This window comes from Sarcophilus harrisii, chromosome 1, assembly GCF_902635505.1.
Source record: "Sarcophilus harrisii chromosome 1, mSarHar1.11, whole genome shotgun sequence".
NCBI classification, from domain to species: domain Eukaryota; kingdom Metazoa; phylum Chordata; class Mammalia; order Dasyuromorphia; family Dasyuridae; genus Sarcophilus; species Sarcophilus harrisii.
Genome location: NC_045426.1, coordinates 366447645 through 366464843, shown reverse-complemented (window position 1 = coordinate 366464843; position 17199 = coordinate 366447645). Strand labels below are relative to the sequence as shown.

The 17199-nt window shown below is 38.0% G+C and overlaps 1 protein-coding gene across 1 annotated transcript in view; it reads right to left on the bottom strand.

The window, feature by feature from the left end:
- Positions 1 to 17199, bottom strand: part of LOXHD1 (lipoxygenase homology domains 1) — a 275750-nt gene that overhangs the window by 96661 nt on the left and 161890 nt on the right. The window contains exons 23-26 of the mRNA XM_031945992.1: positions 16192 to 16296; positions 13841 to 13972; positions 11949 to 12113; positions 3981 to 4162 (exon numbers count right to left, since the gene is read on the bottom strand). Of these exons, the coding sequence (XP_031801852.1) occupies positions 3981 to 4162; positions 11949 to 12113; positions 13841 to 13972; positions 16192 to 16296 (584 nt within the window). The remainder of the gene's footprint in view (positions 1 to 3980; positions 4163 to 11948; positions 12114 to 13840; positions 13973 to 16191; positions 16297 to 17199) is intronic.

Genomic DNA, 17199 nt, shown 5'->3' with positions numbered 1-17199 from the left:
CATCCCATATTGATCCCTGCTGCCTCTCAACTCCTATAGCACTTAATGAATGGTACAATTTCTGCAAGTCTCTGTATTTCAGGCTTTCAGAAACTGCCAGCAAGATGACCTAATCATGCTCATATGCATATCCTGAGTGCAGAGCCACTTAATGAATGAATGTTTTTTGATTGATTCATTCATCAAACACCAAACCTTGGTAACCTTGGAAAAGAGCAACAGCTCTGAATGAATTCAAACATCATCTAATTGGTGGCAATCCCATCTTGGTCATCCTGCTGCAAACCTTACAAACATTAGGACTCAACAGGGAGTAAGAAAGGGTAGGGAAGAAAAAGTGCATAACAGTGAGAAAACTTAGGTACTAGGTAGAGTCTAGAAAGAGTGCTGGATTTGAAATCAGAAGTACTAGGCTTGAATCCCAGCTCTGCTTCTTATCATCCAGGTGATTTTAGGTAAGTCATTAACCTTTTAAGGTTTCCATTGCCTCGTTGGTAAAACGTTGTTGTTGTTGTTGTTGTTGTTGGATCATGTCTCCATAAACCCATTTAGAGTTTTCTTGGCAAAGATACTGGAGTGGTTTGCCACTTCTCCAGTTCATTTTACAAATAAGGAAACCGAAACCATCAATTAAATGATTTGCCCAGGATCAAATGGCTATAAGTACATAAGGCCAAATTTGAACTCAGGCCTTCCTGACTCTAGAGCTGATTATCTACTGGGCCATCTTAAATTGGGAAATAATAAATAAAATAAAACAAAACAAAAGAGAACATTGTTATGTACCCAGCAGAACATCAGGTAGTATTCAAAATTTATAATAACAAATTACAGTTCAAGAAAGTATATATATTAGTAGAAGAAATTATATTCATGAATGTCCATCTTTTCCTTACTTCCTTATAATTGTTCTTGGTTTTTATCTTATAGATTCATTAGTTGACCATTCAGCACTTAACAGCTTAAATTGTGAGCATTTCATGAGCATAAAATGCTTCTATGACTGGTGGTGCAGTGAAGGCTGCATTCTAATCACCGGAATTCTCTATTAGCTGGCATTTTTATAAGTACAATGCCAAAGCTATATCTCTAATAACCACCTTGAGTCACTGTTAAGTTGTTGAAGAGCTTTCTGAATCATCAAATAAATAAGCAATTATGTTAAGTTTAGATTTAGTGTGAAGAACACGGTGACATATTCTGATATACCTGATATATCACTAAAAATCTGTGATTCATGGCTGTTAGGCATGGAATCTCTAATAATCAGAATTTTGAGCTAACCAGTAACCTGAATTATCCAAGTACATTGGCTAACAGAGAATTTACTATATTTCTCCCTTGTCCACTGGCTGATTTTCTTTTAACTTGTATTGATTTTAACCCTGAGTGCCACACATCCAAGTGTATGAGCTATTGAAGACTAGAGGCAGCTAGTCAGGCCCTCTATGTTCTATAAATTTTTCTGTTTCTATATATTTTTTAATTATCCTTTTCCCTTAGTTTACTAAATAAAAGTTTCTTTTGAAAAATTTCCACCTTTTCTCAGTGAACTGGAGGGGAAAGTGATTGTCCAGACAGATATAAAAACAAAGTGGTGGGGAAAATCCCTGGTGACTCAGTAGCAATTTCATGCTGTAGATAAATTTGGAATTCCCAGAAGATAAAGCTATAAGGGACCTTAGAGACCATCTAGTTCAGCTAAGGGGCAGCTATTAATTAAAACCTCTCATTTTTTACATGGGGAAAGTTAGGACACCTACAGAGGTGGGATGTCTCACTAAAGTCATGCAGCTAGATGGCAACAGAGCTAGGACTAAATGCCAAGGCCCCTAATTCTAGTTCCCTTCTTCCATACCATTATGGGCCATGTGTCAAAAGGAAAAAGACAAGTAATAAATATTCTGAGAGTGGTCGGTGCTTGCTTAACCATGCCCAAGAGAAACAACATTTTCATTTGGGGCTCCTCAAAATTTACTGAGGCCCCAATCTCTTCTGGGGCTTATATAAATTTGAAAGAAAAAAAAAAACATGACAACAGTATCCAACAGCGGAAATTATAGATGAGTATTAATGGAGCACTCAATTGAAGAAAGCCTTGGAAATCTGCCAAGGAATGAGTATTTCTTTTGGCCTGCTTATGGTGCCAGGCTTGGATGACTCAAAAGCAATCACCCTTGACTATACTCTTATTTTTAAAAAAACGAAGATGAAGAACTGATCAGAGAGTGCTGGATCTGGATGCCCTCTGTGGAGGATGGGGAATGAAGCCCTTGGCACAGAAGACTACACTCACTGGAAAGCAGGAAAGCTTTCTGTGACTGTGCTTCTTTCCAGAAAAACAGGTGAAATTTTATCTTCTTCCATTATACTTTACTCAAAAACAAACACTAGTTGTCTTTTGCCACAGAATAAAGTCTAATTTTAGTTTGGGGTTCAAAGCCCACCATAATATGAACTCATTCTAAATCTTCAACTTTTTCTCCTAACTGCTTTCCTGAGGGAACACCTCAATATACTCCAGTCAGGTTCTTCACCATTCTTTGCTTATGCTATTCTCCCATTTAGAATGCCTTTGTCTTTCCTTATTTCTTTTTTGTTTATCCACTCAAAGGCTGGTTCAAATGACACACAATCTCTACAATGTCTTCCCTGACTGTAATATCTGGGCTAGCTTTCTCATAGTCTGACCCAGTCTCAGTCTGATCCAGTCTCCTCCAGCAGTCTAGCAGTCTGACAGTCTAACAGTCTCAACCAGTCTCACCCTCAGTCTGACTTTGTCCCCAGTTTAAATACCCTATTATAATTACATCATTAAAGCATACTGAATATGTGTGAACTAGAAAACCATTACATGACCATACTAAGTACTAAGTATATATGGAAACTAGAGAACCATCATCTCATCAATTCCACTCAGTTAACAACTTGTTTCAAGTATATTTCTCCAGTTTCTGCTCTCTACACCTGACCAACCTAGCCTAAGTCTTAATTGCTCTTCCTCCTCTGAATGTAAACCCTTTTATAGGCTACCTCACTCATCTGGCACTCACTATAACTCATATTGCTATCTACTGGTTCATGTACGAACCATATCTTCCCAATAAAGCTGCTTTTCTTTGAATACTCCCCTACCCAAACAGAGCTGACATTTAGTTGAGGTTCAACAAATATATTTTTAAATGAACTGAAAATAGGTTACCAGAATTGATAATGCAACTTGACAGACCTTTCAAAAATGAAATAAACTGGTAAGGAAAAAGCACAGAACCACAAAACCAAGTGTGTGGGGGGGTCTTTCTATCACCAGACAATTACCTGCTGCCCTATCTCAGAGATGCAAGAGCCTCTAATACAGAAACTCCTGAACAAAATGCTCCATATGACTGTTACTGATCACTGAACCAGAGAGTGACTTAGCATCTGGAGACTAGCACAGAAGAGTTAAGAGTTAAATTAGAAATTCAGACCATTAGCAAACATTGACATCTTTTTTCTTGGTACAAGTTCATGATCACCACCTGTGCTGGGGAATTTTCTCAGAAATCCAGCCAAAGCCTATGAAAACAGCTATGAAATGAGTCAGATTTCCTCCTTTCTCCTTTCATTCCTCATCCCCCACCAACCCAGCTGCAAGTTTCAGAGATCTCAAAGTGCTAACCAGGAAGCAAGGGAAGCAGATCCCTACCTGTCTTCTCTACCAATTACCAACCTAGAATTCTTAAGGAGCATGTCAGGAAGGAAGGAAGGAAGGAAGGAGGGAAGGAGGAAAGGAGGAAAAGAAGGAAGGAAGGAAGGAAGGAAGGAAGGAAGGAAGGAAGGATGGAAGGAAGGAAGGAAGACCCCATTTCCTAACATAAAATTAGAACTCGGGTCTCCTGAACCTAGTGTAGTATATTCCATTTTACTCTGCAGATATCCATACCTATTTATTTTTCCTTTTCTTCTGAGTTATACCCATATCCACAGCCCCACTCTACCTCCACAATGAAGCAGGAGACAGAATTTCTCTCAAAAAATGCCTTCTGCTCTCTTTTGCTGGTGCACAGGTACTTCTGTTGGGTGCAGATGCCGTCACAGCCATAGATCACAATGAAGATGCTGGCATCTGTACCGGCAGCAAAGACATCACTGGTATAGATGGTTATCTCATAGGGAATATCTAGGGGGTAGAGATCAGAGAGCTCAAATGAAAAGGTAGGTAGCCCGAGGGTGAACGACTAGAAAGGGATTAAAAGATGGAGAATCATATTAGATTTGGGACTCAGGAAATGTATGTAAAATAGGGGGAGCTTGTGTTTAGTTGTCCTTGCTATCCCAACCCCTTTGGGGAGCTTTTGTGCCTTGCCATTCAGGAACTGGGAGCTAGATGGTGTAGTGGATAGAGCATCAGTCCTGGAATCAGAAAGATCTAAGTTTAAAACCTCAGATACTAGTTGGAAGACCCTGGCAAGTCACTTAACCCTGCTTGCCTCAGTTTTCTTTTCTGTAAAATGAACTGATGAAGGAAATGGCAAACCAGTGTCTTTGCCAAACAACCCCCAAATGGGGGTCATGAAGAGTCAGACATGACTGAAAAACAAACTACTTCATTTAGCCTGACTTGTGCTATCAGTTTGTTTTTGTGATGTTTGGTTCCCATTTCACTTTTCCTGCCCAATATCTTGTCTTCTCTCTGTGTCTTTCAAGATGACAAATAGGGGATAAATGATCCATGGCAGTGTGCTAATGGGAGAAGTTCTTGTGTCTCAGTATCAGAGGATCATGGCTTTATAAATTAGATGGGACCCAGAGGCCATCTAGATAACCCCTCATTTTATAAATAAAGCCTCCCCAAGGACAAGTGATTGCTCAAGTTCATGCAGACTCCAAGCATCAGTGCTAGGATTTGAAACCAGGTCTTCCAATACTCAAGTCAGGATTCTTTCCATTACATTTGTAATTAGCACAGTGCCTAGCACATAATAGGTGTTTAATAAATGTTGGTTGATTGATTGACTTGCCCAGGAAGAGAACAGCAGAGCTGAGAGCAGAACTTGGGTCCTCTGACTCAGTCTAGAGTCCTCCAGGCAGACATTTTCCTGAATTGTTTTTCGTAACTTCTGCATATTTGTCCTTACCACCAACTTTCAAAACACACACACACACAAACATGCACATATATGTGTATATATATATACACACATATATATACACATACACATAAATGTATATGTATACATACATACACACACGCAAATATATACATACTTGTAAACACATATACGCAGACACATTATGTATGTGTACATATACATATGCAAATATACACAAATGTATACATACACATATATACAATACACATACATACATGAACCCATACTCAGATACATATATTAACATGCACACATATACACACAGCATACATATATATGCACACATATACACAGCACACATATAAATGCATTGTGTATGTGTGTATATATATATATATACATAAATACACACACACATAATATACATATACATATAATATAATATAATATAACATATAATATACATATACATAAAAACACACATAAATACACACACATAAATGTGTACACACTCATATATACAATGCATATATACACACATAAATATATATACACAATTCATATATGTATAAATATATGTATACACACATATATACACAAGCACAATGCAAATATACATATTGTACATACATATATGAACACATATGCACAGTGAATATATATATATAAACAAACACACACACACATATATACATAATATATGCATACAGAGAAAGAGAATATTTGGTACAAATACCATATCATTTCTCTTGGGTACCTCATTGAGCCTAGGAAAATGCCAGACTCACAGGATGTACACCAAAACCCATGAATTCACTTCAGAGTGGATTTCAGGAAGAGGACTGGGTTTGGAGTCAGAAGACAGAGGCCTGATTGTGATTTTCCTGCTGTCTGTATGACTCTGGGCAAATCTCTAACCTTTGAGATTTCCACATCTATAATGGTGCTGTTTACCTTACTGGGTTTCTGTGAGGAAATTACTTTATAAACTTTAAAGCGATCAAGAAATGTGATTTATTAGTACTACTAATAACGTTGCTCTTATTGCAATTGTTGTTGAATTGAATGCCTGACAATGAGTCTAGATGAGTTTGTGATCTCTAAGAGGAAGGAAGCATCTTAATCCCACCCCCTGGGCCAGAACGAAGTGCACAGGACAAACCAGTATGGATGGTTTTCCTTCTGCACTTTATATCTCACTATCTTCTGTTTCCCCCAAAATCTGTTCCTCTTCCAAACTTTCCTATTCCTGTCAAGGACACTATCATTTTTCCAGTCATCCAAACCTCAACTCTTCGATCACATTTCACTTCATTTAGCTCATCCATTACCAAACTTTCTTGCTTCTACCCTCACAGCATCCCTCTTAGGTGTCCTTTCTCTCCACTTATGAAGCTGTAACCCTGACACTGGCCCTCCTCAACTCTTTCCTTGACTATTGAAATGGCCTCTTAATTCTCCTTGTCTCAAGGTTCTTCCCTCTTTCATCCCATCCCAACATAGTCACCAAAGTAATACTCCTGAAGCACAGGTCTGTCATGCTCCATCACCTCCTGCCTTTCCCAAGTCAATATATTTCAATGGCACCCTATTATCTCTAGGATCAAATATAAACTCCTTCGTCATTTAAGTCCGTGCACAGCTTGGCCCCAAATTACCTTTGCCGCTTCATTATATGTTTTTCACTTTAATACACTCTATAGTTAGCCAAACTGGCTTTTTTTTTTTTTTTTTTTGCTGCTCTTGCTCTTCAAATTCATATAAAAACATAACTAAAGTATCCAAACATGAATAGGAAATTAAGATATGATACCATCTATTAGGCTGAGCCACAAAAGCTAGAGACATGGATTTATATTGAAAACTTTCTGCTGGGTTGAAACCAATGACAATGCACACTTTCTTGTTGTTTTTGTATCGTGTGTGGTACATGAATCTTACTGAAAAGATTATATTATATATCTTAAATTTTATTTTTTTAAATTTTATTTATTTTATTCTGAACTTAAGAAATAAAACAAGCATTTCCATAACATTGTAGATTAGGAAAAAAAGATGATTTTACATGAAATTGCAAATCTATTGTATCCAGCTTGTTTTTCTTTTAACAAATAAAATAAGGTTTTCATAGAATTGTAAAATACTTTTAAAATAAAAAATCCCTCTGGCTACTTATGTTGATGAAATCAACTGAAAAATTAATAAAGTAATAAATTTTTTAAAATAAGTGATAATGAAGTACAATGTTCTAAAACAAGCTTCTTAAGCTGTTTTCACTGGAGAAACTTATACATGATCCTGAATACATAAATATATAAAATAGATATACAATCAAACATTTATTGATAATAAATCATAATTTCATGGCATCACATTCCATTGTAAGATCCTACACGTGTTCACAACTCACAGTTTAAGAAGTTAAGTTCTAAAAACAAAAAGGATTTGTATGTATGTGTGTTTAATAAATTTAAAATTTCTAAAAATTGCTTATTTCACATTTATCTCATCCTTTCTTAATTTCTATTTTTGTAAAACTTTTATAATATACCTCATATATTATCAGTTATCATTATTAGTTTTTAAATCATGCCTAATGTAGTTTAGTAATAAAAATACAGATATTAAAGTTGTATATTTTAAAATATTTTTCTGAAGGCATGCACAATGAAATAAGTTTGGAGACAACTAGACTGGACTAGTACAAGAGCTCCCCCCACTAATCTGAGTCTGAATCTGAATTGTGAGTAGCTCCTCATTTTGAGCAGACTCTTCCAGTTAAATATGACCTCTCACCATAATAAGAAGACTGGAATATTAGAGCAATTGTTCTTAAAGCATAATGTGTGTCTTGAGAGTCCCTTAGACATGTTCAGAGGTTTGATAAGATCAAGCCATTTATAGTAATATTAAGATGTATGATTAAACATGCTGTCCATCTGCAGACAAAAACTGCTGGTATCTGAATACAGATTGAAGCACACTTTTTTATTTTCTTTATTCCTCTTGCGGTATTTTTTTGGTTGATGACTATTATGGAAATATTTTGCATGACTACACATGTATCACCTATATGAAATTGCTTGCCTTCTCTATGGTGGGGGGTGAGAGCAATGAGGAAGGAGGAAAGCAGAGAATTTAGAACTCAAAGTTTTTAAAATGAATGTTTAAAATTGTGTTTACATGTGATTGTGGAAAAATAAAATACTAAAATTTAATTAAAAATAATAATATTAAGATGTTTTAGTTTCTTCAGAATAATATCAATAGATATCAAATAGATAAACAATAGGACTTTGGGGTGGTTCTTAATAATTTTTAAATGCATAAAGTGGCCTAAGATCAAAAAGTTTGATAACCACTGGGGGAGGTTCATGGATTTCTATTACTTCTAAACGACAGAGACAGATAGAGAAACACTGAGAGAAACAGGGAGATGATGAAAGATAGAAACAGAGATATCAGAGACTTCTTTTTTCCCTGTCTGCTCCCTTGGAAGTTGAAGCAGCTCCCTTCCTCCTGGGTCATGAAAACCTGAGTTCTTGTGCTTGCTTTGGCAACTGTGTTCAGAAGAATGAAGAGTAAATGGATTTGTTTTAATATCAAGCCAGAAGCAACAATCTTAAAGGACAGACAGTAAAAACTCCTCTTTTATGAAGTCTGGACTGTCCTAAGGGAGAAAGTCGGAAGCAGATCAATGAAACAAGCATTCTAAGGATTGCCTCTGAGAGTCACAAAATTTCCTCTCCCTTACCCATTCCCTTGGCTCTTGACAAGCAAACTGATTTTTCCATTCTCAAAGGCTACAGTTAGTGTTTCTTTCCTTTTCTACTCTCCCCAGAGCTTTTACACATTTGTCTGTGTCAATTGGTCTATCCAACATCACGAGTCCCAGTATCAGGGTTTAAATTGACTTAATTTTCTCTACTTGGGATGCAGGCAAGATATTGAACAGACTAAAATTTTTCTAGGTTTAGGTTTGGTCTGAAGAATATTTTGATATTCTTGAAATGTTCCATTTCAGTAGATTAAAAATTTAAAAGAATCATAAAAATATAGAGTTAGAAGAGACCCTAGGTTACCTATTCCAACCCTCAGCCCTTGAACTTGGAATTTAAGGGGACCAGAATTTGGGAACCTCATCTCAATGCTTAGTACTTGGAATATGCTTCCTAGGCTGGGAGGAATAGATTCACAGGGAACCTAGCAGGGGTCCTCAAACTTTTTAAATAGGGGGCCAATTCATTGTCCCTCAGACTGTTGGAGGGCCAGACTATAGTAAAAACAAAAACTTTGTTTTGTGGGCCTTTAAATAAAGAAACTTCATAGCCCTGGGTGAGGGGGATAATTGTCCTCAGCTATTGCATCTGGCCCATGGGCCATAGTTTGAGGAGCCATGAGTCTCAGACTCCTAATATTTAATAGGGACTCCCTCTGAAGCTTTCTTTTCCCCTTGTCCATGCAACTCTGATCCCTTATCCAACAAAATAACATACAAAGTCATCATTCTCAGAAGGGAAAATCATACTTGGATGATTATTAGGAAGTAGGGGAAGGAATAAAACTGATTCCATTTTAAAAGACAATCATTAAGTTAGAAATATGGATTTGGAATTGGAAAGGATCTTAGGGGTCACTGAGTCCAATCCCCCTTATTTTACAGAAGAGGAAACTGAGACTCAGAGGATAAGAAAATTGATTTCCCTATGGTCATATGGATAGGAAGAAGAGCCAGAATTTGAACTGAAACCTTCTCATTATAAATCCAGTATTCTATCCATTGGATCAAATTTCTCCTTTTCCTAGAATATAATCCTGTCTTGTTTTGGTTTGGTATGTCATTATCATATGGTTCTTGTATGTCTTGCAAGTGGACACTTTATGTTTCCTATTGATCAGATAATGACCAACAGTTTCCCTCTGTTTGACAGAGGGAAAGCTTCTCCAAACCAACAACTTCCCTAGAATAAACAAATGAATTGAGTTTATATTTTCTACTCTGCTCTGGCCAGATGACCTCTCTAGAAACTTATGTCAGAAAGGACACTGATAATCCTGGGTGTGTTCATACCATATAAGGATCAATTGAAGGAATACAGAGTATTCTCCCTAAAAAATAGAAAGAAAATTTAATAATATGATAGTTGCTTTCAATAATCTTTGTTTTAGTTTGCTTTTTTGAAGGCAATCAGGATATAGATTGATTTCAAAAGTCACAATCAGCTTTGACTCTCTCTCACAATCACCTCACATATTTGTTGCCATCTTATCATTTTTAACTTTGCCACATCCTTCATATACATCCCTTTTCTCCATTCATCTAACCACCACTGTGGTGCAGACCCTCACTGCCTTATCCTTGAATTGTTGCAATACAATAAGGCTTCTTCTTGATCATCTTGGCTCAACTCTCTCTCACTCTAATACTTCCATAGTGAGCTTCCTAAAGCACAAGAGTGACCATATTATCCCTCTACTTAATAAACTCCAGTAATTCTCTATTAGTTCCAGGTTCAAGTAAAAAAAAAACAATCTTTTTGGCATTTACAACATTTATAATCTTGTCCTTTCCTATTTTTCTAGTTGTCTTATACTTTAGTCCCTATTACATGCTTTATGATTCAACCACACTCACCTACTTGCCATAAATATCACACTTCCAACTGTTTCTTTTTGTTAAAGTATTCCCAATGCATGGAATATACTCCCTTTTCACCTTTGCCTACCATTTTCCAAGTATTCTTCAAGAATCAGCTTAAATCTAACCGTTCTTCAGGCCTTTGTCAGTCCCTCCTCCCCACACTACCCCTACTAGAGCCATTCCTCTGAGATTAATAGAACATGAGCTCTTTGAGGGTAAAGACCATGTTTTTGCCTTTCTTTGTAAACTCAGCGTTTATCACAGTTCCTGGTACATGATAAGTGCTTACTAAATAATTGCTGACATTGTTGACTAATTAATGGGTTCCTCCTCACCAATAGCCTTGACCGAAGATGCTAGATGACTATTTGATAAGTATATTATAAGGAGTAGTTCTTGTTTGGGTGCAGATTACACAAGATGCTCTCTAAAGCAAGAAAACAATAAAAGTCTGGGATCTATGAATACTTTCCAATCTCCAACTCAGCCCAAGTATCAGGAGAAATTCTTTTACTGGATGAATAAGAAAGTGATTATATGCAAGGTAGTAACATTAATGAGCGGAATGAAAATTGGTTGGTGAGCCTGAAGATGGTTTTATTGTTGTTGAGTTACTTTTCAGTCATGTCTGACTCTTGGTGACCCCATTTGGGGTTTTCTTGGCAAAAATAGTGGAGTGGTTCACCATTTCCTTCTCCAGCTCATTTTATAAATGAGGAAACAGAGGCAAGCAGAATTATGTCACTTGTCTAGGATCACACAGCTATTAAGTATCTGAGACAGCATTTGAGCTCAGGAAGATAAGTTCTTCAACTCCAGGCCCTGTGCTCTATCCACTGCATCACCAAGCTGTACTTGCATTTTTACACTTTTAGCATTTTCAGAATATTTTTAATTAGATCAGCTTCTTTGATGTATACTACAATTCTATGAGGGATCAAAGATAAATATTATGATGTGGAAACAGATCAAAAGAGGTAACTTGGTTAAGGTCACACAGCCAATTTGTAATGAAGGGGAGACAAGGATCCAGATTTTATGACCCTTATTCAAGTGCCTTTATCATCCTGTCAGCCCACACCCTTTGCCAGCCCTTCCCAGACCCTTTGTGAAAGAAATGGAAGGCCCAAAGCCAGTTGGGCTGGCCCATTTTACAATGCACTGAGTGGAAAGAGTCAGGCAGTATTTGAGGTGAGACATGAAGGACACAAGAACAGCTACTGTATACTTACATGGAGTGTAAGTTTTGGTCTGGAGCTCTGCGTGGAAAAGATCCCGGTAAGTGGACCCATCATCTTCCTCTTTTCCTAGCCATCGTCCACAGGGATACGTCAAGCATTTTCCTAGGGATGGCATATCTACTTCTACCCAGTCCACAAACCAGCCTGGGGACTTGCCTAGGGAAAAATACAAGACTGGCCTAATAAGAAGGCAGAGAAATATTTGAAGTTGCTTTTTTTCTTTCTATTTGGTGAGATTTCAGGGCCGAGAAAACGGCCCCAATGCCCAGTTACTCAAATCTTCCTGTAGCTCCTAGATAATGTGTGAAAATCCACCATTAGTGTCTTATCCCTTTAATTTGGGTCTTGATTCCAATTAAAAATGCATACACTCTTGGGAGGGATTGCACTCTAAGCTATTCTGTCATTGACATCTTGGTGTGAACTAAGAATTGTGAGAGCTAGTCCTGATGGGAGAAAGGGAGACAGAGTATGGGGATAATGGCAAAATCCCAGGAAAGGAAGGGATAGAGTTATAGTGTAAGGGAAGAACCACTCAGAATGAGGAAGCTAAAGATACACTAAAAACAAATCCTATAGACTTTGTGATTTCTCTCAGGGCCCATTTTGAAAACAGGGAAATTACTCTAAGATGAGTAGCAGGAGCTTTTAGTGAGGAGAGGGAAAGGAGGAGTATGATTCCTTTGATGACCCAATTAATTACTATCATGAAAGGAGGAAGATGGCAACAGGAAAGCAAATGCAATTTGGTCCTTCTCTGGGTATGTGCAAAGCTGTCTTTCTTCGGCAGGTCAAAAATATGTGTTGTTAATGAGAACACAGGAAGAAATGAAAAAGAAAACAGGAAAATGGGGGTGGAAGTAGAGAAGATTGGAGGAATAGGGACAAATAAGAGAGGGAGAAGGACATAGCCGTATTCTCAAAATTCAGAAACACTAAGACTTGTGTGTCCCCAAGGGTACATGAGTAAATCAAAAGGAAGTATTTTACTGAATGTAAAAATAGTAGACTCTTGACTCCCAAGAGATAGTAAAATTCTATTTAACCAACAATAATTAGATTATATTATATCCCAGGCTAGGTATTAAGTGCTAGGGATAGGAAAACAAAAATGAAATTGCCTGCTCTTGAGGAGTTTATATTCTCTTGGGACAGAGAAAAGATAACATATAAACAGGTAAATAGATATAAAATATATGCAAGATAAATTTGAGGTAGGAGAATAATACCTGGGTGGATTAGGAAAGCACTTAGATGTAAGGTAGCACCTGAGATTAGCTTTGAATGGAGCTAAGAAATCCAAGAGGTGATAAGTCAAATGAACAGAGTCAAGGATGGAATGTTACGAGCAATAAGTTGATTTGAATATAAAGTATATGAGAACACAGTAAAATTAATCTAGAAACCAAGTTGGAAGGAGATTATGAAAGACTAAATTCCAGAGAAATTTGTATTCTCTAGGAACCACTAAAGCTTCTTGAGAAGGAGAAGGATGTGCTTCATACCTATCCTTCAGGAGTATCAATTTGGTACTTACATGGAAAATGGAAAGGGAAGAAAATGGAATCAGGGAGAGGAATTAGGGGGCTATTGTAACACTATAGGCAAGATGTGATAAGGGCCCTGCTCCAAATAATGGCCATGTAGTAGGACTGAGTGTTGAAAATTCCAAATATTCATGGATTCAAATTGAGTTTAGATAACAAATCTCTCCTTGTATATTAGGAGTCAGGAAAGATGTTTGGCACAAGTCACAATTTGTCACTAGATACTCCTTTCAGAGATAGCCCTGAATCATAGGTAGTAGGGGCTGACATAGGGTGATATTTCTGGGAGTCTTATGTTCTTCGCAAGAAATGGGGGACAAAAAAAACAAGACTCACCTGTATTGTCATGACCAATCCTGATTTTCTGAAGCTCTCCAAGGTAAAATGCATCCACCGTGAAGATTTCAATGCTCCCTCTCTCAAACTTGTCCTTGTTGCTGGACTTGGAAGACTTCAAGAGAATTGTTCCTGCCAATGCAGTGGCCCCAACATGACTGACCACATACATGCAGGATTCTCTAAAAGTACCTAATCACTACAGTATGACAATAGCTCAGCCCTCCCTGTCTTTCCCCATAGGCATGGGAAGTTGGGAAAGGAAAAGGGGTAAGCCAGGTAATCTTTAACATTTCCTTGGCAGAAAGAGGGATGCTCCTAGGGCTAAGGGAGTTCTTGCAAGATTCCTCTTGGGAGACAGAAAAAAATAAAGGGCATACCAGGAGCTGTGTTCTCTGAACACTGCACTTTTGGCCTTTGGTTCAGTTATAAAATCCTATGAGTTTGGTGATGATCTTGATGTCACTCTGGAATTTGAACTGGATTTATGAAAAGCTGCCTCTGTTTTCTTCTGAATTTAAAAACTCCTTCCAAGTCCTCCTGGTCTTCTCCTGCATATCCCCTGAATCATATCTCTGGTTTGTTTCCTATAAGGATTCTTTTGGGATTAATAGACCCTACTCTCTAACTTGGCAACCCAGTCTGCAGTTCACTCACTTCCCTTGTTTCATCTTCCTTATTAAATGGGGACCCATAGTAAACCCTGAGCATCTACTAAGTATTGAGAAACTTAACATCTGGATAACTGTATCACTGGCCAGTTGATCGACTGATTAAAGAAGTAGGTTGCTAGTTGACAGGAAAAAAAACCGTGAGAAGCGGAATTGAAAGAAAGTTCCTGCTTCTCCAGGTTCCTTAGCATTGCCCAGTGATGCTGGCACCTTCTGTCCAGTACACTGCATGATATTCTTTATATTTATTGGTCATATTTGCTTAAGATTTGCAAAATCACAATCTCCCTTACCCCTCAAGAATTCCCAATGTCAGGAGAGGAATAAAGGAAGCTGATGGAAAGTATAGCAATCAGCTCCCTCATGTTTGGGGTCCAGAGCCCCTGTCATTCAGATTTTGAAATGCAAACTCAGTGATGGCCATAGGGAAATCAAAGGAAGCAATGTGCAATTTGAGAAGGGGCTCTTAGTAGAAAGACCTATTAACAGATCTAGAGACATTTATCCTGAGGGAAAAAAGGCTGAGGGAAAAGAGTTTTCATTTAATAATTTTCGAGTCCATCAAGAGTTACTATATGAACAGGGCTGAGAATAGGGGGCTAAAAAAAGGCACAAGGGACTAGAATGGAAGAAGATGGATTTAGGTCAGATATGGCACAGAATTTCTGTGATAGTCCCAAGTAACTCATGCCTAGGAACCTCTCTGGGACCCAGCAGCCTCTCTTGCTCTTATTTATTTCTTTCCTGGACATTGGGTATAATCTGTCCTTCCTGCTTGACAACCTCCTCCTAGGCTCCTGTCCCACCCTGCCATTTTCTGGAAATATACCCCAGAATCATGCCTCCAAATTGCTTTTCCTATTTCATTCATCAAAAGCTCTCCCAGTCAATACCAAGCTCTCCCTGCCTCAGAGTTCAAAGATGGGAAATCAGTCAGAAAGACTTGAGTGAGAACCAACTCTTCCCCATATAACCCTTCACTACTTGGCTATCTCCGTGGGCTAGGGAGGTAAATGGGACCCAGGTATCCCTGTGTTGACCAGGAGGAGAGATGACTAAGGAACCTGGTGGAGTAGAATGTGTCAAATATGAAAGTGGCCCAATTGAAGAAGCATCATCAATTCCACTTCACTAATTTCCATTCCATCTCCTGCTGTGGTACGAACATCCTTCCCACCCTTGAAGCTCTAGAAATATTACCAATCGTTTTCTTCTTGTTGCCCCATCCAGAGGCTTCCTACTTTCATTTAAGCTGTGAACCACCTTTTGAATAGTGAAGATAGACCATTAAAAAAGATTCTATTGTTTTATGCATTACTGATCTGTGTGATTCTTTTGGGAACTTTTTCCTAAGTTCTAAAAGGTAGATATTGACTAAGGTTATATAGTAGTTATAAAAGTTGAAAAGCTCTAGGCTGTTTACACAAGAGAATGTCATAGAGTCTTTACCCAAGAGGAAGCATCCTTCTCTGAGGAGATGGTTTGAATGCAGTCTTTCCTGAAGGCAGAAAGACAGACTAGATGACTCCCAATATGTCCCTTATAGGGAAAGCTATAGATAGATTTTAGAATTCAATCCAATTTCTAGGACATTTTAATTTAAATTTACTAATTATTAAATTATTATTAAAATTATTAACTAAATTAATCAGGTCTCCTTCCCACATCCAGAGTTTTTACCTGTATCATCATCTGTGCCAAAAAGAGTGATGAAGACGTTGGCGTCCGTGCCCGCTCTCTTCTTGTCACCAGTCTTCACGGTCACTGAATACATGGTGGATTTATCTGCCGGGTGAGGGGCGTGGAGGTGTGAATAGTGGGAGCTGTTCTCAGTCTCAGGAATGGTGAGAGAAAAGGGCAAATCTGGATTGTGGCCCGTGGGTCACTGGCACTATCAGATAACCTCAGCTCCATAGGCCAGGCAAATTTCCATGACTCCATGGCCATTAGGAAGAGCTTCCAAGGTAGTGTCCCCAGGAGCTGGTGATATTCTGCATGACCCCAAGGGAGTTATGGGGAGGGAGTAAGAAATAAATTAAGGCAATGGGCTATGGGTATAGTTCAGCTACCAGCTGCCACCACAGACATTAAGTCTATTCCATGAGCAAATGCCCCAGTGATCTTTATGGATATTTTTACTTTATCTGCCAAGCTGTGGAATTTCTCTCCCATCTTTCTGATAAATCAGGACCTTTCCTAGAAGCAAAATTCAATCTCACCTCTTCCAGAGAACCTTCTTTGTTGTGCTCTATCTGAATCAGTCACTCTAATCCATCCTGAAAACCCTAAATATTCTACCTCTGAATATCTATAATTAGCTCTGATTTTTGTTTTGGTTGGGGGGTGAGGAGGTTGCATTAATGCATTAGTGTAGAGAACTATATATGGAAACTCCATCAATGCAGACCAACACCTCTATAATTTAAGCTTTTAGGGATTTGCCTGGGGGCACTAAAAGGTTAAATGTCTTGTTTATAATCAAGCACAATGTATTACAGATAGGACTTGAATCCAGATCTTCCTGATTCTAAGATCTATCCTCTACTTGTATCTTCATGCTGTCTCTTGATTAACTATGAATGTTTTTCATGTATTCCTTTTTTCCCATTTCTGTGTATTTGTCACATATGTTGGTCATTTCTTCCTCCATTAGCTGAAAGCTACTTGAAAACAGGAACAGGATCCTTC